The 24446-nt window shown below is 28.8% G+C and overlaps 1 protein-coding gene across 3 annotated transcripts in view; it reads left to right on the top strand.

The window, feature by feature from the left end:
* LOC119601847 (voltage-dependent calcium channel type A subunit alpha-1) overlaps positions 1-24446 on the top strand; it is a 139591-nt gene that overhangs the window by 94525 nt on the left and 20620 nt on the right. For 2 of the 3 annotated variants that reach the window (XM_037953037.1, XM_037953038.1), the window contains 6 exons: positions 4385-4567; positions 9529-9623; positions 15204-15482; positions 17567-17769; positions 19965-20176; positions 21620-21682. In XM_037953037.1, the coding sequence (XP_037808965.1) occupies positions 4385-4567; positions 9529-9623; positions 15204-15482; positions 17567-17769; positions 19965-20176; positions 21620-21682 (1035 nt within the window). Of the gene's footprint in view, positions 1-4384; positions 4568-9528; positions 9624-15203; positions 15483-17566; positions 17770-19964; positions 20177-20714; positions 20730-21619; positions 21683-24446 lie in introns of all 3 variants that reach the window. The other variant, XM_037953039.1, reaches the window with a different exon arrangement.

The raw sequence follows: 24446 nt of genomic DNA, 5'->3' as shown, positions 1-24446 counted from the left end.
CCCAACATTAGGGTCCCGCAGAGCTAAGATCTTGGGTGCTGCCTTTCCAACCCAAAAATAAACCTCTCACCAACTATACCAGTTACCTTCGTGAACAAAACTTGTATGATGAGCCAATGGGCTGCACAAAAGATCCGCACATAGATCGCAGTTCTTTGTGTCCCTTAAATCTAAACTAATCTAGCCCTAATTTTCTTCTGGCTTTCGGAAAATATAACGTCTGTTGGCGTCATATTCATTAAAATCTAGTTTACGCATTCCTTTATAGCACGGAGATTCTACTAGGCAGCTGATTTAAATTTCCGTACAACAACAGATTTCCATCTTCTATATATATAAAAATTAATATGGGTTATTTGTTTGAAGTCTATAAATGGCGAATTGCCTAACCCGATTTTCTAAAAATTTTCACAGTGCCTTCTTGTATTTTATTAAAATTCGCATATCTCAGAAAAAAAAACACAGCTAGAGTCCTCAAATTTAGCTTGGACAACATTGATATCTATATGAACAAATGGCATAGCTGTAGTGGACGTGGCACCTCCCGTATTAAGAAAATGTTAAATTAGTATAGCTGAGAAAATATAACAGTAAGAGTCCTCAAATTTTTTCGGAACGACTTTAAGTTGCTAAAGAACAAATTATCGGACTTGAAATAGGGACGTGGCACCTTCCATATGTATTAAATACAAAAATTCGTATATCTGAGAAACTATTAGAGCTAAAATCTTCCAATTTTGCAAGAATAACTTTGGTATCTATGTGAACATTTGGGTAAGAATTTGGCGGACTAGCAATAGATACAAAAGTTATAATAGATATTTAGAGCATAAAACGGACAGATCAGCAATATTAGAAGTGGTCATTTCTAACAGCCAAAGTTTTTGTAAGAGGCACAGGCTTAATCCAATAACGAATCACCAGATTCATCACAGAAACTTACTGTCTACGTGAGCGTATTGTGCAATTAACGAACAGATTTACAAGAATAGTTATAACAATTCTGTATGTATAAAAACTGAACCAATAGACCAATTAGGTCTCTTTAACACTATGCTATTTTTTATTTTACTATATTTTTTTACTATATTTATATCTAGTATTTTAGATTTCACTTGAATTTTTTATTTATTAGCTCTTAAATAGTTTACTACCTATTGCTAATGTATCTCTAACTATTATAACTCTTAACATTTAAGTATTTTAATTTTCTCTTATCTATAGAATCTTAAGTAGTTTAGTATAGAACACAAATTTAACTAAATATAAACCTATTTCTAATATTATAAAAAAAAACGTTTAAATATAAGTTTAACCCTTTTAACAAAACTATTAAGAGTTTACTATAAAAAAGTGAAAAGAAAATATAAAAATAAAGCTGTGAGGCCACACTGCGAGGCGGTATGCGTCTTTACATCGGTTGTTCTTCTTTCTCCAACTCCACAACTGATGTGTCGTAAAATATTTTGGTCATTTAAATGAATTTTTAATGTCTTTTAAAAATCCAACGTTTATAAAACGTTTGAATTTTCAATTTTTATTTGGCATTAGAAATTAAAAAAAAAAAAAATAAGTTTACTATTCCTCCATTAACATTTATTTTAGTTAAACTCGTAAAATTTTATATTATTACAAAATAAAGTGTGTTTGTTTTCCTTATTTTTAAAATCCCAAATTGTATAGAAATAAACAAAATTATAAAATTTATTTTTAGTTTAATTAAAAAATTAATTTATTTAGCTAAATTATGAAAATTAAAGGTGAATTTTTAAGGATAATGAAAAATTAACCATAAAAATATTTTTAACAAAATATTACAAAATTTATCAAATAAAAACAACTTCCTTAAAAATTCATTAAAATTTCCAAAATTAAAACAAATCTGTCTAAATTAAAATTAGAGTCTAAATTATTTTTAGTTTATATGAAATAAAATTAATTGGCATATTTAAAATTTTACTAAAGCCTTAAACATATTAGGTGTATTTAAAAACAAATTATAATTTTTTATAACTTGTATAAATAATTTTATTATAATTTTTTTGATTTTATTTTCTTACCAAATATTATTTGTAATATATAATTATTATGAAATGTCTTGGATTGGCTTAAATTTTGATTTGATCTTTATTTAAAAAAAAAGCTTAATTAATTGAATAACTATAATTTATAACATAAAAGAAACCAACAAATATATAAATAAAACTATTGACTGTCGACTAACACCCTTCTTTCTTCACCCAATTTCTCTTGCTGTAATGAAATGCAAAATTAATTTTATAAATATCAAAATATAAAATACTGTAAAATTTGCTAAGAACTGAAAACTTATTATTTTTGATTTTACAATAAATTTCGACTTGTAAAAATGAAATTACTTTCTGAATTTTTCAGTTTGAAATTTTTAGTTTTTTTTTTTTGTGATATGTAACAAATTTTAATTTATTTTTTTTTTATTTTTTTAAATATTAAATTAATTGGTGTTTGTATGTAATATTAGTTAAAAAAATATTTTTTTCTACTTTTTTCTAAAAATTCCCCAAAGTTAGTTTTTTGCGCATTACTTTTGTTCGAAAATATTAAAAAATAATTTATGCTAAAAAATTTAAAGTAAATAATTTTAATTTTTGTATAATTGTTATGCCTTACATTAGTTCAGACGACTTTAGAGGACAAAACAGTACCACAATAACACTAAGTCGCAGAATTTGTAATTGAATTATTTGGGAATATTTCCCTGTTCCTTGTCTTATTAAATGAACAGCTTTGAAACAAAATATCCTTGAGTACTACAATTCTTTAATCGGTATCCAACACCAAATAACTCGAAGATATTATTAAGTTCTGTTCAAGTTCTAGTTCAGTTTTAGTTCTGTTCTAGTTCTGTCTAGTTCTGTTCTAGTTCTGTTCTAGTTCTGTTCTAGTCTAGTTCTGTTCTAGTTCTGTTCTAGTTCTGTTCTAGTTCTGTTCTAGTTCTGTTCTAGTTCTGTTCTAGTTCTGTTCTAGTTCTGTTCTAGTTCTGTTCTAGTTCTGTTCTAGTTCTGTTCTAGTTCTGTTCTAGTTCTGTTCTAGTTCTGTTCTAGTTCTGTTCTAGTTCTGTTCTAGTTCTGTTCTAGTTCTGTTCTAGTTCTGTTCTAGTTCTGTTCTAGTTCTGTTCTAGTTCTGTTCTAGTTCTGTTCTAGTTCTGTTCTAGTTCTGTTCTAGTTCTGTTCTAGTTCTGTTCTAGTTCTGTTCTAGTTCTGTTCTAGTTCTGTTCTAGTTCTGTTCTAGTTCTGTTCTAGTTCTGTTCTAGTTCTGTTCTAGTTCTGTTCTAGTTCTGTTCTAGTTCTGTTCTAGTTCTGTTCTAGTTCCGTTCTAGTTCTGTTCTAGTTCTGTTCTAGTTCTGTTCTAGTTCTGTTCTAAGTTCTGTTCTAGTTCTGTTCTAGTTCTGTTCTAGTTCTGTTCTAGTTCTGTTCTAGTTCTGTCTAGTGCTGTTCTAGTTCTGTTCTAGTTCTGTTCTAGTTCTGTTCTAGTTCTGTTCTAGTTCTGTTCTAGTTCTGTTCTAGTTCTGTTCTAGTTCTATTCTAGTTCTGTTCTAGTTCTGTTCTAGTTCTGTTCTAGTTCTGTTCTAGTTCTGTTCTAGTTCTGTTCTAGTTCTGTTCTAGTTCTGTTCTAGTTCTGTTCTAGTTCTGTTCTAGTTCTGTTCTAGTTCTGTTCTAGTTCTGTTCTAGTTCTGTTCTAGTTCTGTTCTAGTTCTGTTCTAGTTCTGTTCTAGTTCTGTTCTAGTTCTGTTCTAGTTCTGTTCTATTTCTGTTCTAGTTCTGTTCTAGTTCTGTTCTAGTTCTGTTCTAGTTCTGTTCTAGTTCTGTTCTAGTTCTGTTCTAGTTCTGTTCTAGTTCTGTTCTAGTTCTGTTCTAGTTCTGTTCTAGTTCTGTTCTGGTTCTGTTCTAGTTCTGTTCTAGTTATGTTATAGTTCTGCGGCACCGTGTTTAAAAAATTCGGACTAATTTTTATAAAATGAACTCACATCTTTATTTCAACTTACTACTACTAAATACTCTACCTAACTTTTACTAACAAATTTAAATTAAAAAAAATAACTATTTTATTTTATTGTATTAAAAAAATAATAAATTATAAAATGTATTAACATTTATTATTTTTTACTGTAAAAAATAAACAACAATTACAAACAACAACAAAAATTTTCTAAAAAATAATAACTTTAACATTAACAACAATTACAACAAAAACTCTGCTAATTTGATGAATTTTGTTTGTTTATTTGTTTGTCTCTGTTTGTTTGTTTTTTGTTTTTTCTCTCTCTATTTCTTTATCTCTCTCTCCCCCTCTCGCCCTCCGTTCATCACATTCATATTGTTGTTTGACCAAAAATATTTTACAGTCGAACTCAATCAACGTTGGCTTCCTGCGTTTATTTCGTGCGGCGCGTTTAATTAAATTACTGCGTCAAGGATACACGATACGTATTCTGCTGTGGACATTTGTACAATCATTTAAAGCACTTCCATATGTCTGTCTACTGATAGCCATGCTATTTTTTATCTATGCCATTATTGGCATGCAGGTAAGTCAAAAAAATACGTTCCAAATTACCGAACATATTTTATATTTTTGATAAAAAAAAGAAAATCCTTAACAAAATAACGCTTTTTTTAATATTAAAATATCAAACTATTTATAATTTATTAAAAATATTTATTATTATAAAAGAACCCAAAATAATCACACACAACTTTTTTTATATTTGTTTCTTTTATAACATTGAGTTTTTTAAACACTTTTTGATTTTTTAACACTTTTCAATTTTTTTGAATAAAACGAAAATAGTTCAAATACAGATTTTAATTAGTTTAATAGAGATTTAGTTAAACCAAAGTTAAGGTCTAGGTTTATAGATTTTCTTAATACTGTTTAACAGGTGTTTTTTATTTAAAAATTAGGTAATATGTTGTTATTTTTGATTTCATTACTGATTTTAAGTTTTTATTTTGTTTAGGGTTTAGAGTTTATTAGTCTCTGAAGGAGGAGTTAGTATTAAGTCTTAGACTTATCTAAAAATGTTAGTTTATAGTATCACATTTACTTTAGCTATATTTATAACAATTATTTAAAATATGTAAAATTAAGTATAAAAAGTATGAAAATGGGAAGGAATCAAAAATGAAAAATGATATCTCGTTCTAGTTCAGTTCTAGTTCAGTTCTAGTTCAGTTCTAGTTCAGTTCTAGTTCAGTTCTAGTTCAGTTCTAGTTTAGTTCTAGTTCAGTTCTAGTTCAGTTCTAGTTCAGTTCTAGTTCAGTTCTAGTTCAGTTCTAGTTCAGTTCTAGTTCAGTTCTAGTTCAGTTCTAGTTCAGTTCTAGTTCAGTTCTAGTTCAGTTCTAGTTCGTTCTAGTTCAGTTCTAGTTCAGTTCTAGTTCAGTTCTAGTTCAGTTCTAGTTCAGTTCTAGTTCAGTTCTAGTTCAGTTCTAGTTCAGTTGCTAGTTTCAGTTCTAGTTCAGTTCTAGTTCAGTTCTAGTTCAGTTCTAGTTCAGTTCTAGTTCAGTTCTAGTTCAGTTCTAGTTCAGTTCTGTCAGTTCTGTTCAGTTCAGTTCGTTGTAGTTCAGTTCTAGTTCAGTTTCTAGTTCAGTTCTAGTTCAGTTCTAGTTCAGTTCTAGTTCAGTTCTAGTTCAGTTCTAGTTCAGTTCTAGTTCAGTTTCTAGTTCAGTTCTAGTTCAGTTCTAGTTCAGTTCTAGTTCAGTTCTAGTTCAGTTCTAGTTCAGTTCTAGTTCAGTTCTAGTTCAGTTCTAGTTCAGTTCTAGTTCAGTTCTAGTTCAGTTAGAGTTCAGTTCTAGTTCAGTTCTAGTTCAGTTCTAGTTCAGTTCTAGTCATTTCTAGTTCAGTTCTAGTTCAGTTCTAGTTCAGTTCTAGTTCAGTTCTAGTTCAGTTCTAGTTCAGTTCTAGTTCAGTTCTAGTTCAGTTTCTAGTTCAGTTCTAGTTCAGTTCTAGTTCAGTTCTAGTTCAGTTCTAGTTCAGTTCTAGTTCTGTTCTAGTTCAGTTCTAGTTCAGTTCTTGTTTACTTGGGTATTTAATTCTGATATAATTAATCTATTGTAAGATTCTTCCGAAAAGTTTAATTCTATTTTAGCTAATTACCGCAAATCAAAACCATTTTGATAGATCGGCCAATATTGGAGTGTTTTTCAAATGTTATCGATGTTATCGATATTGTGTATTCACATCAGAGTTAAACATAGTGTCACTTTCATAAAACTCCTTTGTAATGGATATTTTACATTTTATATTAATAAAGTAGTGGGAGATCAAACATGACAAATTTCTAGAAACTCACACGACGATTCCTTCCCATTTTCTAAAAAAAATCTAGTTCTTTTTATTATAACCACTTATGTAAACTTTTAGTCATTTTTATAATTGTTTCTAACAAAACTATTAATCTTAATTCGTGTATACTTGTTTATTGTTTATCAAAAAATCCTACTACTACTACTATATTTTAACAAACAAAAATCAAACAATTCCTCAAAAATATCTAAACGAAACGATTTTAAAACCCAACCAAACAAAATCAAAACGTATACAAATAAATCCTTCTGAAAAAATCAAACCATACGAAAACTGAAAAGGTTTTTGGCAATATAAAATACGATCCGGATACGCAACTTAACCGGCACAATAATTTTCAATCATTCTCCGGAGGAATCATGCTGCTTTTTCGGTAAAAACCATTGTTGATTTTGAACAAGTATTTGCAAAACAAAGTAATTATTTTTTTAAAAAAGTATTTTTCGTAATCCAAAACCAAAAACAAATTAATTAAATTAACAAAACAATAATTTGCAAGAAAACTTTTTTTAATTAAAATTTTAACCAAAAAAAGTAAAAATTTGAAATTTATATACTATACATATTATTAACTATATACTATATATTATACATATATATTTAATAAAAAAAAGTAAATGTTTTAGAATTTGTTTATAAAATTTTTTGGAAAAAAAACCAACTATAAATACAATATATATTTTTGCAGGGTTTATTATCTTTTAAAAGTAGTTAGAGATTTAAACAATTATTTTACTTTGGAAAAAGTTTTATATATATTGTTGGATACTTGAAAAAAAAAACATAAACGTTGTTGATTTTACTTGAATGCTAGTTAATTATATATTTCATTTTATTATGGTTTATCTTCTTTTTAATTAATTTAATTTTATATGTGTATAAAAAAATCAGCAAATAGAGTTTAACTACTCGTATAAATATTTAGATTTTGTTGAGTTCTTTTATTGTTTGTTTTATTTTATAAAAATAATTTGTTTTTGTATAAACGTATTTTATTTGTATTTTTAAATATAGAATTGAAAAAATAAATCACATTTTTTCCTACTCCTCAGCCCCTTGAAATTGGATTTAGCTTTTTACTATCCCTATTTTTGAGTAATAGTCTAAAATTATTTCCTCCCTATTAAAACAAAAGTATATTTATTTTAGTATAGAGTTTATATGAAAATTGATTAACTTATTAACTAATTATTTTTGTAAGATAATACAAAATTAAATATATAATAAATTATTAACTATTTGGTGAAAATATTTATCAGAGATTTTATATTTGATTGTTTTTCTCAAAAATATCTTTTCTTATTTTTCGCTAGCTTCTGTTCTAGTCTCTGTTTCTAGTTCTGTTCTGTTCTAGTTTCTGTTCTAGTTCTGTTTTAGTTCTGTTTTAGTTCTGTTCTAGTTATGTTCTAGTTCTGTTCTAGTTCTGCATCTAGTTTCTGTTCTAGTTCGTTCTGTTTCTGTTCTAGTTCTGTTTAGTCTGTTCTAGTTCGTTCTAGTTATGGTTCTAGTTCTGTCTAGTCTGCCTAGTTCTGTTCAGTATGTTCTAGTCGTTCTAGTCGTTAGTTCTGTTTCTAGTTCTGTTCTAGTTATGTTCTAGTTCTGTTTCTAGTTCTGTCTAGTCTGTCTAGTTCTGTTCTAGTTCTGTTCTAGTTCTGTCTAGTCTGCTAGTGCTGTTCTGTTCTATTCGTAGTTCTGTTCTAGTTCTGTTCTAGTTCTGTTCTAGTTCTGTTCTAGTTCGTGTTCTAGTTCTGTTCTAGTTCTGTCTAGTTCCTGTTCTAGTTCTGTTCTAGTTCTGTTCTAGTTCTGTTCTAGTTCTGTTCTAGTTCTGTTCTAATTCTGTTCTAGTTCTGTTCTAGTTCGTTCTAGTTCTGTTCTAGTTCTGTTCTAGTTCTGTTCTAGTTCTGTTCTAGTTCTGTTCTAGTTCTGTTCTAGTTCTGTTCTAGTTCTGTTCTAGTTCTGTTCTAGTTCTGTTCTAGTTCTGTTCTAGTTCTGTTCTAGTTCTGTTCTAGTTCTGTTCTAGTTCTGTTCTGTTCTGTTCTAGTTCTGTTCTAGTTCTGTTTCTAGTTCTGTTCTAGTTCTGTCTAGTTATGTCTAGTTCTGTTCTAGTTCTGTTCTAGTTCTGTTCTAGTTCTGTTCTAGTTCTGCTCTAGTTCTGTTCTAGTTCTGTTCTAGTTCTGTTCTAGTTCTGTTCTAGTTCTGTTCTAGTTCTGTTCTAGTTCTGTTCTAGTTCTGTTCTAGTTCTGTTCTAGTTCTGTTCTAGTTCTAGTTCTGCTCTAGTTCCGTTCTAGTTCTGTTCTAGTTCTATTCTTGTTCTCTTCTAGTTCTGTTCTAGTTCAGAGTATTGTAGTTCAGTTCTCACATCTCTGATTTATATTTTTAACAAATACATACTATGGAATAGCATTTAACAAAATGATACAAGAACCAAAATAATGAAAGTCGGACCAAAATTTTATTAATATAAACATGTTTATGCAAAAAAACAAAAAATATGTCATTTTCGTTTCAATCCTATTTCTGTATATGTATGTAATTTTATAAAATTTATAAAATATTTCCATTTTGAACAGATATACCAAATACTAAGCAGTTAATGGCTTAATGCATAAAATTAATTGAATAGTTAAAATAGTGTTCAAAAATGGAATACAATAAATTAATAACAAAACAATATTTATTTCGAATTTGCAGAACATTTTATCTAGTATTTTATTTATATATAGAGCCTCCCTCAAAAATCAAACCAAAACCAAAAAACCTTAGTTATTTTGATTAAATAAAAAACCAGAGTTAATAAACAGTTGTTCTTTGTAGTTAATAAAATTGAATATTTATTATTATTGTTATAATTTGATTTTTAAATGTATTTAAAATTTTAGAACGCTTTTGATAATAATTTCGTTCTAATCATTTACATAAAACATTCAAAAAACACTTTAGTACGAAAAAAACAATTGGCCTAATTTTAAATTTTCAGTTACAATGTTTTATTTTTCAAAATTTTAATTTGTTTTTTATTAATTTTATTTTTCTAACAAAACACCATTTTTATTTAAAATACTTTTTAATTAATAACAAACAATTTTTTAAAAAATTAAAACCAAAAAATCACATATCAAAAAACTAAAACTTCTATGACATTCGCCACTTCGTGTATGTCTGTATGTATTGTATCGCAAATAGGTATTTGGAAATATCAAACTAGGTACAGTGGAAAATTCCATTACTAGGCACAACAACTTCCAATCATTTATACAAGGTGTCATGCTCCTATTCAGGTATGTAATCATGTTTTAACAATGAAACTCTAAAATTATCTACTTTGAAATTTTATATTAAAAACAAAAATCACGAAATGATAAAACTAAAAAATCGAAATTTAAAATTATGTTTTTTTCTTAAGTTCGTAAAAAATTATTAAAAATTAGTTTAACACGAGTAAAAATTTTAACTAGACGATACAAAAGTTTTAATAAATTTTTAGCTTAAAGCTTTAGGCTTTAAACATATTTTCTAGGATACAATTTGTTAATTAACTACATACATGTTATTTCTAGGTTTTAAATAAATGTCTTAGCCAAAAGGTCAACACCACACCCAACAAATTAGTTTCTACATCTTATAGTTTAAAACAAACTGAAATTCTTAGCTGTTTTCTTTTACTTACGAATCAAATAATAAAAAAACTACACTAAACTCACACTCTTATCGCATTCATCATTTAAATGCATATTTTTTTAATTTATTTTATTTCTATTTTCCCTTTAGTTATAATTGTCACTTGAAAATCTGTTCAGTTGATTTGTTAATTAAAAGCTTGCATTGTTAATTAAGAGTTAATTTGTGGTTTTAATATGGTGGTTAAAATACTAAATATTGAAAAACTAAAAAAAAATATATGAAAATAATTTTAACAAAATTTGCACTTTATTTGTTACTATAGTTGAAAAAAAAATAGTTTATTATTTTCGTTTCAAATTTTGGTTCGTTCTAAAAATTCAAAATTTTTTTATTCATATTATTCATTTGTAGTCAATGTTGCAGTAAAATGTTGAGAAAAATATTAATAGAATTAAGATTAATTTATTAATTTATTTTTTACTACTTAATAATATATTTTTTTCGTGGAATGTCTTTGACTCGAATAAAATTCAAATTATAGCCCAAATTTCGACCATATTCTCACTGGTAAACTCACTGCAGACTAGACTATAGACTAGACTATAGACTAGACTATAGACTAGACTATAGACTAGACTATAGACTAGACTAGACTATAGACTAGACTATAGACTAGACTATAGACTAGACTATAGACTAGACTATAGACTAGACTAATAGACTAGAATAGATAGACTAGACTATGACTAGATATAGACTAGACTATAGACTAGATAGAGACTAGACTAGACTATATAGACTAGACTATAGACTAGACTATAGACTAGACTATAGACTAGACTATAGACTAGACTATAGACTAGACTATAGACTAGACTATAGACTAGACTATAGACTAGACTATAGACTAGACTATAGACTAGACTATAGACTAGACTATAGACTAGACTATAGACTAGACTATAGACTAGACTATAGACTAGACTATAGACTAGACTATAGACTAGACTATAGACTAGACTATAGACTAGACTATAGACTAGACTATAGACTAGACTATGACTAGACTATAGACTAGACTATAGACTAGACTATAGACTAGACTATAGACTAGACTATAGACTAGACTATAGACTAGACTATAGACTAGACTATAGACTAGACTATAGACTAGACTATAGACTAGACTATAGACTAGACTATAGACTAGACTATAGACTAGACTATAGACTAGACTATAGACTAGACTATAGACTAGACTATAGACTAGACTATAGACTAGACTATAGACTAGACTATAGACTAGACTATAGACTAGACTATAGACTAGACTATAGACTAGACTATAGACTAGACTATAGACTAGACTATAGACTAGACTATAGACTAGACTATAGACTAGACTATAGACTAGACTATAGACTAGACTATAGACTAGACTATAGACTAGACTATAGACTAGACTATAGACTAGACTATAGACTAGACTATAGACTAGACTATAGACTAGACTATAGACTAGACTATAGACTAGACTATAGACTAGACTATAGACTAGCCTATAGACTAGACTATAGACTAGACTATAGACTAGACTATAGACTAGACTATAGACTAGACTATAGACTAGACTATAGACTAGACTATAGACTAGACTATAGACTAGACTATAGACTAGACTATAGACTAGACTATAGACTAGGACTATAGACTAGGACTATAGACTAGACTATAGACTAGACTATAGACTAGACTATAGGATAGACTATAGACTAGACTATAGACTAGACTATAGACTAGACTATAGACTAGACTTATAGACTAGATATAGACTAGACTATAGACTAGACTATAGACTAGACTATAGACTAGACTATAGACTAGACCTATAGACTAGACTAGACTAGACTATAGACTAGACTATAGACTAGACTATAGACTAGACTATAGACTAGACTATAGACTAGACTATAGACTAGACTATAGACTAGACTATAGACTAGACTATAGACTAGACTATAGACTAGACTATAGACTAGACTATAGACTAGACTATAGACTAGACTATAGACTAGACTATAGACTAGACTATAGACTAGACTATAGACTAGACTATAGACTAGACTATAGACTAGACTATAGACTAGACTATAGACTAGACTATAGACTAGACTATAGACTAGACTAGAGATAGACTAGACTATAGACTAGACTATAGACTAGACTATAGACTAGACTATAGACTAGACTATAGACTAGACTATAGACTTGGCTACAGATTTTATTGTAGACTTGGTTATACACTAGACTATAGACTATAGACTAGATTATACTAGACTATAGACTAGACTAGACTAGACTATAGACTAGACTATAGACTAGACTATAGACTAGACTATAGACTAGACTATAGACTAGACTATAGACTAGACTATAGACTAGACTATAGACTAGACTATAGACTAGACTATAGACTAGCTATAGACTAGACTATAGACTAGACTATAGACTAGACTATAGACTAGACTATAGACTAGACTATAGACTAGACTATAGACTAGACTATAGACTAGACTATAGACTAGACTATAGACTAGACTATAGACTAGACTATAGACTAGACTATAGACTAGACTATAGACATAGACTATAGACTAGACTATAGACTAGACTATAGACTAGACTATAGACTAGACTATAGACTAACTGACTAGACTAGACTAGACTATAGACTAGACTATAGACTAGACTATAGACTAGACTATGAGACTATAACTATAGACTAGACTATAGACTAGACTATAGAATAGACTATAACTAGACTATAGACTAGACTATAGACTAGACTATAGACTAGACTATAGACTAGACTATAGACGAGACTATAGACTAGAGCTATAGACTAGACTATAGACTAGACTTAGACTAGACTATAAGACTATGACTATAGACTAGACTATAGACTTAGACTATAGACTAGACTATAAGACTAGACTATGACTGACTATAGACTAGACGAGACTTAGACTATGACTAGACTGATAGACTAGACTATAGACTAGACTATAGACTAGACTAGACTCTAGACTAGACGATAGACGAGGACTATAGACCTAGACTATAGGACTAGGCACTATAGACTAGGACTATAGACCTAGGACTATAGACTGACTATAGACTAGGACTATAGACTAGACTATAGACTAGACCTATAGACGACTATAGACTAGACTATTAGACTAGGACTATAGACTAGGACTATAGACTAGACTATAGACTAGACTATATTGATTTCTAGCCTATAGAACTAGACTATAGGACTAGACTATAGACTAGACTATAGACTAGACTATAGACTAGACTATAGACTAGACTATAGACTAGACTATAGACTAGTACTATAGACTAGACTATAGACTAACTATAGACCTAGGACTATAGACTGACTATAGACTAGACTATAGACTAGACTATAGACTAGCATAAGACTAGGACTATAGACTAGACTATAGACTAGGACTATAGATAGGACCTATAGACTAGACTATAGACCTAGACACTATCGAACTAGACTATAGGACTAGACTATAAGGACTCAGACTATAGGACTAGGACTATAGACTAGAACTATAGACTAGACTATAGACTAGACTATAGACTAGACTATAGACTAGACTATAGACTAGACTATAGACTAGACTATAGACTAGACTATAGACTAGACTATAGACTAGACTATAGACTAGACTATAGACTAGACTATAGACTAGACTATAGACTAGACTATAGACTAGACTATAGACTAGACTATAGACTAGACTATAGACTAGACTATAGACTAGACTATAGACTAGACTATAGACTAGACTATAGACTAGACTATAGACTAGACTATAGACTAGACTATAGACTAGACTATAGACTAGACTATAGACTAGACTATAGACTAGACTATAGACTAAACTATAGACTAGACTATAGACTAGACTATAGACTAGACTATGGACTAGACTATAGACTAAACTATAGACTAGACTATAGACTAGACTATAGACTAGACTATGGACTAGACTATAGACTAAACTATAGACTAGACTATAGACTAGACTATAGACTAGACTATGGACTAGACTATAGACTAGATTATAGACTTGGCTACAGATTTTATTGTAGACTTGGTTATACACTAGACTATAGATTCGACCATTAGACTAGACTTAGAGTGGGCCAGAATATCATTCTTTTGAATAGATCTGGCATTGCTAAATAGTTGGTTCCAGATAAGATTTTGCAGTACCTTGGTCCGCTTGTGTTTAAATATTGGGCGTAATTTTAAACTGAATAGAGTTAGACAACTAAATTACCAACAACATACAAAGAAGTTGAGATCAATATCAGTTGTGGATCGAAAAATAAACGATTTTATATTTTAAAATTAAAAAAAAAAAACTGTAAAAATGCCTGTACTATTTTTTTATTAAAAAAATTTAAACTTTCTTCAGTAAACTTATTAATTTTCTTTTGTGGACTTTTTCTTTTTTATTATTTTCTCGGCAATTTTTACTGCAACATTTTTCAGTTCCAAACCTTTTTCAAAACAATTGGCAATTAGTTAAATAAATAGAGAAATTAGTTTTCTGTTTTAGTTTTCTATTCAAAATTCTACTTTTTTCTTCCAAATTCATTAACATTATCATTTAGGTTTTACAATTAGGCTAAAAAAATAATAATTTTGTTAAAAAAATAATAAAAAAAAAAATTGGTAAAAATTGTTTTCTAAATATTTATAGTGTAAATAACTAAATATTTTTCAAGTAGATAATTTGAGTTTTCAATATTGTTCGATAAATATATAAATATATTTAATTAAAAAAAAACTAAACTTTTATTTAACATAAAAAAATATCAAATTATAGTATATAGAAAAATAAACAAATTGTGTAGTATAAATTTTGAATAATTTTTTTCGTAGAGAAAAAAATCTATTAACCAAAAAAAGTTAATAAAAGAAAATCTTAAAAATTTTCTTATATATATTTACTAAATATTTTAAAATTAGATTTAAATATATATAACATTTTTAATTTTCTTATATTTAAAATATTTAGTACAAACTTTAAATAGTTTTTGAAAAAAAAAAACATTTTATTTTATATTTATTTAAAATTTGAAATATTGTATTTATTATAATGAAAATTCTATTTGGAATAGACGATACTAATAATGTATTATTTTAGATGTGCAACGGGCGAGGCGTGGCCGAACATTATGCTGGCGTGCCTTAAGGGGAGGCCATGCGATGACGAAGCCGAAAAGGGCGATGAGACTTGTGGCTCGACATTGGCCTATGCCTATTTTGTATCATTTATATTCTTTTGTTCATTTCTAATGTTGAATTTATTCGTGGCTGTTATTATGGATAATTTTGATTATTTAACAAGAGATTCCAGTATATTGGGGGCACATCATTTAGATGAATTTGTACGGATATGGGCTGAATATGATCCAAATGCGACGTAATTATCAATTTAATATAATTCAAAACAAAATTATTTCTATATATGTTATATATTTCTTAAACTACTACTACTATTACTACTACTACTTCTACTGTTATTATTTTCTATTTAAATGTGTTTTTTGTAAAAAAATTAATTAACTAATTGGTTACTGTGATTTTTAGTTTGCTAATAATTTGTTTAACTAAAATTTTTTTATTATTGTGTTTGTATTTATTTAATATGTTGCATATTTTGGGTTTTTTAAATGTTGAAATTTGAAAAGTTTAAATTTATAAAAGTTTTTAAGTTTTACTTTTAAGGTAGATTTGTTATTGATTTTATATAAAATAGACTCAAAGAAATGGTGGAGCTTATAAGAATAATGTCTTCAAAATGCTTACAAGAATTCAGAGCTTAAAGCTTATAAATTTAAACAACATAAAAGTTCAGCTTATTGAAAGCTTACTTCTAAGCCCTAAGGGTCGGTTTTATAATGCACACTAAAGAAATAAACCTGAAAGCTAAATTTTTAGTTATTTCATTATTTTAAAAACTGAAAGCTTCAGCTTTAAACTCTTTAAACTTTTTTCAATAAATGAACTTAAAATATACTAATTAAAAACATATTACTAAAAGCGTTAAAAAGCTTGGATTCTTGAAATCTAAAAGGTTAAATATATAATAACTTATTCGTAACAATTTTATGAAAGCTTTGTAGAACAAACTGTGTATGAAAAGTTGTCTGTTAAAGCTTTTTACTAAAATGAAATGAAACGTTGAAACTTTAGCATATCAAGTGTAACTATATCATAATATTAAAAACTGTACAAATTGAAAGCTTTTAAAAGCTTTCCTACAAATTTCAAATCTTAAAGCTTTATGTTTTAAGCTTTTAAAAGCTTGTTCTAAAAATACTTTTTATAAGTTCAAACAAGTAAATTTCATTCAATAGTATTTTTTAAATCTTTACACAGAAACTGAAGAAACATTTAAGCTTTAAGCTCTAAAACGACATTAAATTATATTCTTTAAAAGCTTACACCACCAGAATTAACGACAAATCTAACCTTTTTCCCTTTTTGCTGTAAAATAATTGGTATTGTGATTGTAGTTTGATTGTTAATGTGTTGAAAAGAAATTTTGATAAACTTTTATTTTTTCTTCCTTTTAAGTTCTATTTTTGATTTAAAGTATGTAGTTAAAATTTGTTGTTAATAAATTTTTGTATGCTTTTTTCTAAACTAATACACATTTAAGTTAAATTACACAAAAACAAAATAAAAAAAGCAATAAGATACAATAAAACAAGCTAAAAAACAAACGAAATAGCTCTACGCACAAAGCTTTAAAGCTTTTATATTAAATGATTATTATTTGATCGTATTTGTTTCATATATATATATAAAAAAAACGAAAACGTTACACGTTGCCAACACAAAAGGTAAACTAATTTTAAAGCAAATTTAATAATAATTTGAGCTTAAAGCTCTTTTTTCACCTAAGCCTATATAACAATAAATATTTAAACAAGTAAAGCTAGCTATACTTAAAAGCTTAATGAAAACCATATACTTAAATTAAGTTTTTTTTTTCTCAAGCCATAATTTTCATAAAAATATTTAAAACCTTTTACTATTTTCTTAAAGCTTTTTTATGACTAAAGCTCTTTATTAGCAAAAGAAAAACTTAAAGCTGCCAAACCAAACACTGTTCCTTTTAACAGAAAAACTCGCAAAAAAAAAAAAACAAAACACATTTACTAAATAAATAATTTCCTTTATATTAATTGTTAATAATTAAATTATCATTATTTTATTATAATTGTACACCTAAATGTACCACCAAAATATAAACAAAAAATCAATCACTTTAACAAAAAAAAACTTTAAAAGTAAACGTTGTTACTCTAATTATTTTCATTGTTTTATATATATGTGTGTGTGTGTATTTTGCTAAACTCGATAATTGCAAATTTGAAATTCTCTGAATTTTATATAATTCTAAAAATTTAATTATTTTATTTTATCTTCAAAATTGAACTTCACAACGATTCGAAAAATTCGTCTATATATCGCAATTGTACGTTACTGACTGTATAGTGGCCGAATCCATTATACGGAAATGTATGATATGTTAAAAAATATGGATCCTCCGTTGGGGTTCGGTAACAAATGTCCCAATCGCCTCGCCTTTAAGAAACTGATACGTATGAATATGCCCCTGGACGATGAGATGAGAGTACAATTTACCACCACACTATTTGCATTGATACGTGAAAATCTTAGTATTAAAATGAGAGCGGGTAAGTACGAAATCTAATTTTCTATGGGTATTAAAAAAAAAAATAGTTAAGTAAGTGACTGTTTTGAAATGTGGTCTAAGTGTTGGATTAATGGATCAAAAAATAATATTAGTTAGAAGTTACATATTCCCTATAAGTTTAATGAAATGTCAGAAGGTGTCGACTTTTCTCTCTCTTTTATTTTTCTTTTTATATCCACCATTTTGTCTTTTAGTTTGTAGCACTTAAAATATTGCTAGTAGACCAATAAAAGTTAAATATTCTGGACCCATATCAGATTCTAAGACCACCTAGTCATGTCCGTCCGTCTTTCGGTTGAAAACACGATAATAAAAAAATTGGATTTTGATAAAAACCAAAAAATGTTAACAAAAACAAGTGAGAGTGTTATATTCGGTTGTGCCAAATCTCAAATATTCACCATCAAACCGTATGCCATAAAAGGAATGCTGCACTATCATCATGATCACTCATCAAATTAACTGACAGTTTTTCATAAAATTTTTCAGACCGATTTTGGTTCATATAAACATGTTTAAATCGAATAGCATCGCTGTATGTCAGTAATTAGCGCTAAAGTAATTTTCTGGAGGCAGGCTTATATGGGCGGGTAGGGTAAGGTACCGATACTTTCCGCATGAAATTCGATAGGAAGATTTAAGTTTCTATAAAATTTTCTTATATCAAAGTAATTTTCTGAAGGGGACCTTATATGCGGGAGATTTTCACTCGTATAAAACTTATGTGTGTCGAATTTCATCGCTTTACTCGTATTTTTAAGCCTGTAATGAACTTTAAAGTCATTTTCTGAAAGGGTTTGGGTCAATTGTGGACCGATCCACATAAAATTTGGTAGAGAGGTTATGGCTTGAAAGTAACTTACTTATGTAAAATTTCATCACTATACTCGTATTTTTACGCCAGTAATAAGCGTTAAAGTAATTTTCTGATGGGGATCTTATATGGTTGGTATGGTCAATTATTGACCGATCCACATAAAATGTGGTAGAGAGATTTTGGATAGTAAGACACTTAATTATGTCAAATTTCATTGCTGTAGTCGTATTTTTAAGAGAATAATGAGCTTTACAGTCATTTTCAGAAGGGGACCTTATATGGGGGGTAGGGTTAATTATGGACCGATCCTCATAAAATTTGGCAGGGAGTTTTTGGTCCATATGAAACTTATTATTGTTGAATTTCATCGCTATAGTTACACTTTTAAAACATATATGCCCGTTAAAGCTGTTTTTCGGTTATCCACTTGTATGGGGTCTATCCGAAAACCTGGAGCATTTAATGCCCATTTTCAATACCAAACAAACCTTATACATATAGAGAATATTTCTGGAAAATTTCAACCCTCTAGCTCAATCCGTTCGGACTCTATCGTGTTTTCAACAGACATACGGACGGACGGACTTGGCTAGATCGTCTTAGATTTTAATAAGGACCCAGAATATATTAGTGTTGTGGGTTTAAGACCAATATTTCGATGTGTTACAAACGGAATGTTAAAATCAACATACCCCTTTTGATGGTGGGTTTAAAAATTAAAAAACTTTTTGACGAAAATTTTTTTTTGACAAATCAGCTTTTTGATGAAAATACTGATATTTCATGAAAAAATGGGTTTTGATGAAAAAACTAGTTTTTGATAAAAAAATGTGTTTTTGATGAAAAAAACTGGTTTTTGATGAAAAAACTGGTTTTTGATGAAAAAACTGGTTTTTGATGAACAAACTGGTTTTTGGTGAAAAAACTGGTTTTTGATGAAAAAACTGGTTTTTAATGAAAAAACTGGTATTAAATGAAAAATCTGGCTTTTGATGAAAAAAACGGGTTTTTGATGAAAAAAAGGCATTTTGTGAAGAACTGGTTTTCGAAATACTGATTTCTATGAAACTACATTCAGAACCTTCCAAAATAAGTAACTTACCACGAATATAAGAAAAGTGTTAATATATTTTTTGCAACATCATAGAATTAGCCCCTATTTAGGAATGAAATGGTTATTCCAGAAGAAGATAGTATTTATATAATCTTAACGGACCGGCAAAGACGCTCTTATAAAACCCAAGGAATTCTAAAATTCGCAAAATGTTTGAACAACTCAGACCTAAACTTTTTCCGCCTTAAATTTTTTTTAACAAAAAAATATTAATTGATTTCATTCTTCTTCCTCCCCAATTTAGCGGAAGAAATGGACCAAGCCGATTCCGAACTTAGGGATACTATTACAAATATATGGCCATTGCAGGCCAAGAAAATGCTGAATCTACTGGTGCCACCCAATGATCAATTGAATAAGGGCAAATTGACAGTGGGTAAAGTCTATGCGGGACTGTTAATATATGAAGCATATCGCATTAGACGAGAAGGAGGACAGCCACAAGGAGGCATGGGGGTAAGTTATCATGATAAAAATTTTACACAACATAAAGAAACCTATATATGTATATGTCTTATAAAACAATTTAGGTATTTAAAAACTAACTGAAAAAAATACTTTTTTATATAATTTAAAAAAAATTCTTAATAGGTATACAGAACATTTTAATTTTAACTAATTTTAATAACTACAGAAGTCGAAAATTTTATTGAAATGTAATTTAAAGAAATTTAGTACAAGTAATAAATTTTATTGGTTTTTTAAAACTAAATTAGCGTTAATTAATTTAAAAACATATTAAACAAACACTTAGTAAAAAAAGTTTAAAAAGCACAAAAATTATTTATTTAAAAAAAAAAAACAATTAATTGGTAGTAACTATAACACTTTCTAACAGCAGATTCTACTATATATAAAGTAATTTAATTTAGAATAATTTCAATAATTTAAAAAATAATTTAATTTTAATATATTATTTCAACTTTTTCTTACACGTTAAACTGTTTAAAAAATGTCTTTAATTATGATTATGAAATTCGATTCATAATTATAGCAGAATTGGAAAGAGGTACTTATTACTCTCTTAACCAGTCCCCTTTAATTAAAAACAAAAAATTCTTGCCAAAACTCCTTATTATAAAAAAAAATACAAAGAATTTATTTCCGTTCAATTACTACGTTGTATTAAAATTTTTTTGTTATTTATATATTTAATCAAATGAGTTTAATATTATTCAATTAAAAATTTAATCAATTTTTATATAAAAGTTTGAAGTATTTTATAGCATTTGATATTTTCTTGAAAAGTGTTTTAGTATTTTAGGTTTCTTTTTGAAAAGTTAACATAATTAACATTTTCTGCGTTAAGACCATAGCGTGTAACAGTTATTAAATGATTAAATAATCATTTTAAATATTAGTTATATTCGTATTAATTAAACTATTAATTGATTATTAATGGTATAACATATTTATTATGGCATGCCATTATTTATTTTAATTTAGTTAATTAATGTTAATTGGTTTATTTTTTTAGAATTGAAATATTTCTTAAGGTTATTTATTAGTTTGATTTTTATTTAGTTTTTTAAAAATTTAAAAGGATTTAAATAAAATTTTGATAAAATTGTAATAACAGATTTGATAATATTTAAAAGCAAAATATATGTAAAAAGTGATTGAATATGAAATTCAAAATCCTCAATGTTTGAATCCTTTTAATATTAAAACTTTTTTAATTTAATTAAACATTTTCTAAGCTTAATGAAATATATTAATTAAATCAATTAAATGTTGTTCAAAATTCATCAAAAATGTTCATACATATTTTATTTTTATTTTTTATATAAATTAAAAAAAAACGTAACCAAAAACCAAATCAATACCAAACAAATAATAAAATAAAAACCCAACAAACAAAACTAATTCAAATGAAAATCGAAAACGATAAAAACTCAGCGGAAGCGTGAAGATGATGAAGAGGAAGAACCCTTACATAGTCCAACAGCTGATGATGAACCGGTATACAAAAGAATTTTATTTTTTCCTCCTTCCTTTCTAAATAGAAACAAACAATTGCTAGAGAGAATGTATAAACAAAAAAAATTGCCCTTCCAAAAATAATGCTCGTTTTTTCTGTTTTTTTTTTTAATAAACGTCAACAAATCCCTTATAAAAAAACAAACTTCCACTGAAGATAAACCTCTTTACTTTAACTTATTATGCCTAAATATTTTTTATTGCTAAATGGAACCAAAAAACAACAAACAAACCACACACAACTATTTTAATACTTTCTTGCGCTTTTATTGATAAAAAAACAACTTTTTTTTTGTCAAAGGAATGTTATAAATAAAACTGCATCCCCCTTTTAAATTAAATAATAAAAAAATACTTAAATAAATTTTCATTTATAAAAAGGGTTATGATTGATGTATTATTGTATAGTGATGCTCTACTCACCAGTAAGTGATATTTAAAGATGATATCTGTAAAGATATAAGAGAAAAAATATTTGCTTTAAAAAGTGTTTTAGTACAAAATAGCTGGATGAAAATATCTTTTAAGTTTAAAGAGCAATTTTGCACGTTACAAAGTGTACGCTTCTAAAAAGGCATGAATAAGATCATGGTATATTTTTTAAAAATAACTTACGTAAAGTTTAACCATTTAAAAATCACATAATTAAAAATAAATTTCAAAAAAATCGCATGTTTATTTGGTTTTAAATATTTAAAGAAATATTAAGTTAAGATCTATGCTCTATTTGTTAAACCTCTTAAAACTCGTCATTAGGAGAAAGAAATGTCTTTAATCTTAACTAAATGGGAATTGTATTGTATGCTTGCTATGACAGTTCTACATATATTATGGGTCCTAATAAAAAGCTCCTAAATATGTTATCAATGGAGCAATCGAGACATTATTAAGAAATTACAGAATTGGGGAAATCGGTTTATATTTGACCCTAGGCCATTATAATAACCGAAACTCCTCTCAGATATGTGACTAAGGTCGGTCGTTTATCTAAGGGTGCAGTTGTGTTTGAGGATGAAATTTCGCCGCATCTGTATCGTGTGCATGGTAAGATTGTTGGTGTAGTAGGGTGTGTTCAACGGAATTTGAGCAGTGAATGGGGCCTCAGTAGACATGCTTTACGCCATATATACGAGGGACTGTTGCTTGTGAAACTTATTGTGCCGCGGTATGGGGGATCCCCGGGCATGTTTCCTTGATGATAGTGTATTGCCATCCGGAGGGAGAGAGGTGCTACCAATAACTCTAGTCTGCCGGGACTATAAACTGGTGATGTCACTTCACTCCTCGGCTAGTCCTTGGTATGATGTGACATGGGTTTTAACCAGAGAACCACATAATCTGGTACTACGTGGTGGCCAGTTGCCCGCAGGACTATGTCCTGACTGGTCAGTTGGTTGAGGTTCCTTCGGGATCCACGTAATGGCTGTGGTTTAAACCCAAATTCGCGGGAATAGTATGTGGCTGTTAAAAGACTTATGTAAGGTAAAGTCAATATTTTGGGATAAGTTCGGTGCAGTTGCCGAGAACAACAGATACCCCACAGAGGAGCGACTGTGGGACTAAGCGTTGGAAATGAGTTGGTGTTAATTCTATATGGTACGGGATGAATGTGGGGTATGCGGGCCTCACCCATCCATTTACCTAGAATAAGTGTGTCGTATATTTTTCTCTTATGAAAATGTCGGATGAATGAAAAGTGTGTGCTGGGTTGAATGATGATGGATGAAAGGTATCATATACAAATGATACCATTAAATTTTCCTTCCTTGTACAGATATGTTCAAAACTGTAAGTAAGAACAAAGTCTCGGGTTATTTGATGGATTCGTACTTCGGTCTACCGGTTACGTCTCTAGGTGCTATTGCCGACTCAACAGAGGCCATCCCATCTGCGTGGTTGTAACCGGAAGCGATGTTTTTGCATCTCGGAAGTTAAGCAACGGGACAGCAATGGTCAGAGAATAGATAGTTCAAGTACTTGAGCAAAGTCCACGTATAATGGACCTGAAATTCCATATACGTAAATTGCCACCTGCGTGTAAGAAGCACAATGGGCGGTGGTGAATCGTCACAAAAGCTCACCCAGTGGTTGGAAAAGACCACCGTGAGATAGGCCAACACGGCAGGTACTCACGTAAAGCGCTTCGACATTCTGCCGCGATATGGCGCCGTGTATTCTGGTCGATTGTAGGGTATCGTAAGATACTGTGGTATCAGAGGGCTATATAGTTAGGGTATATTCCCATGTAACGTACAGTCTATACGCAGGCAATGCAGGAACCCCTCCCCTGGACCTCCAAGTGATACATTATTGCATTACCTCTAGTTTAAAAAGGGAGCTTGATATGATTGTGTAGGAATTGTTGAATGATAGGAATTTGGATGGATTGAGTGTGAAGGAAGGAGAGTTTGTGTTGAGCGCATGTGTTTTGGAGATATGGCAGTGTAGATGGGATGGTAGTGTTATACGGCTTCGTCAGGTTTCAATAGATTGAAGCATATGATACTGGTTCGAGTTTATAATCCAAAGCTTTTAAAATAATGTTTCTAGAGAGAAAAATTCTAAATATTACTAAATTTTTGCAAAAAGATTACTTTTTCAAAAAAGTACTGATTAACTAGTATATTTCTAGTATAACGACCTAAACTATGAAATGGCCTGAGGACCAGTCTATTGACGGTCGACTACTAGTCTAAGGACTATTTTCTAGACTAATCAATTGAATAGACTATTGACTTCTTCGGTG

The sequence above is a fragment of the Lucilia sericata genome, unplaced genomic scaffold (assembly GCF_015586225.1).
Source record: "Lucilia sericata isolate MDLA Ls3-8-SP2 unplaced genomic scaffold, ASM1558622v1 Contig000193F_arrow, whole genome shotgun sequence".
In the NCBI taxonomy this organism is placed as follows: Eukaryota; Metazoa; Arthropoda; class Insecta; order Diptera; family Calliphoridae; genus Lucilia; species Lucilia sericata.
The sequence above is the reverse complement of the archived record's forward strand: the minus strand, read 5'-3'. Positions and strand labels throughout refer to the sequence as shown.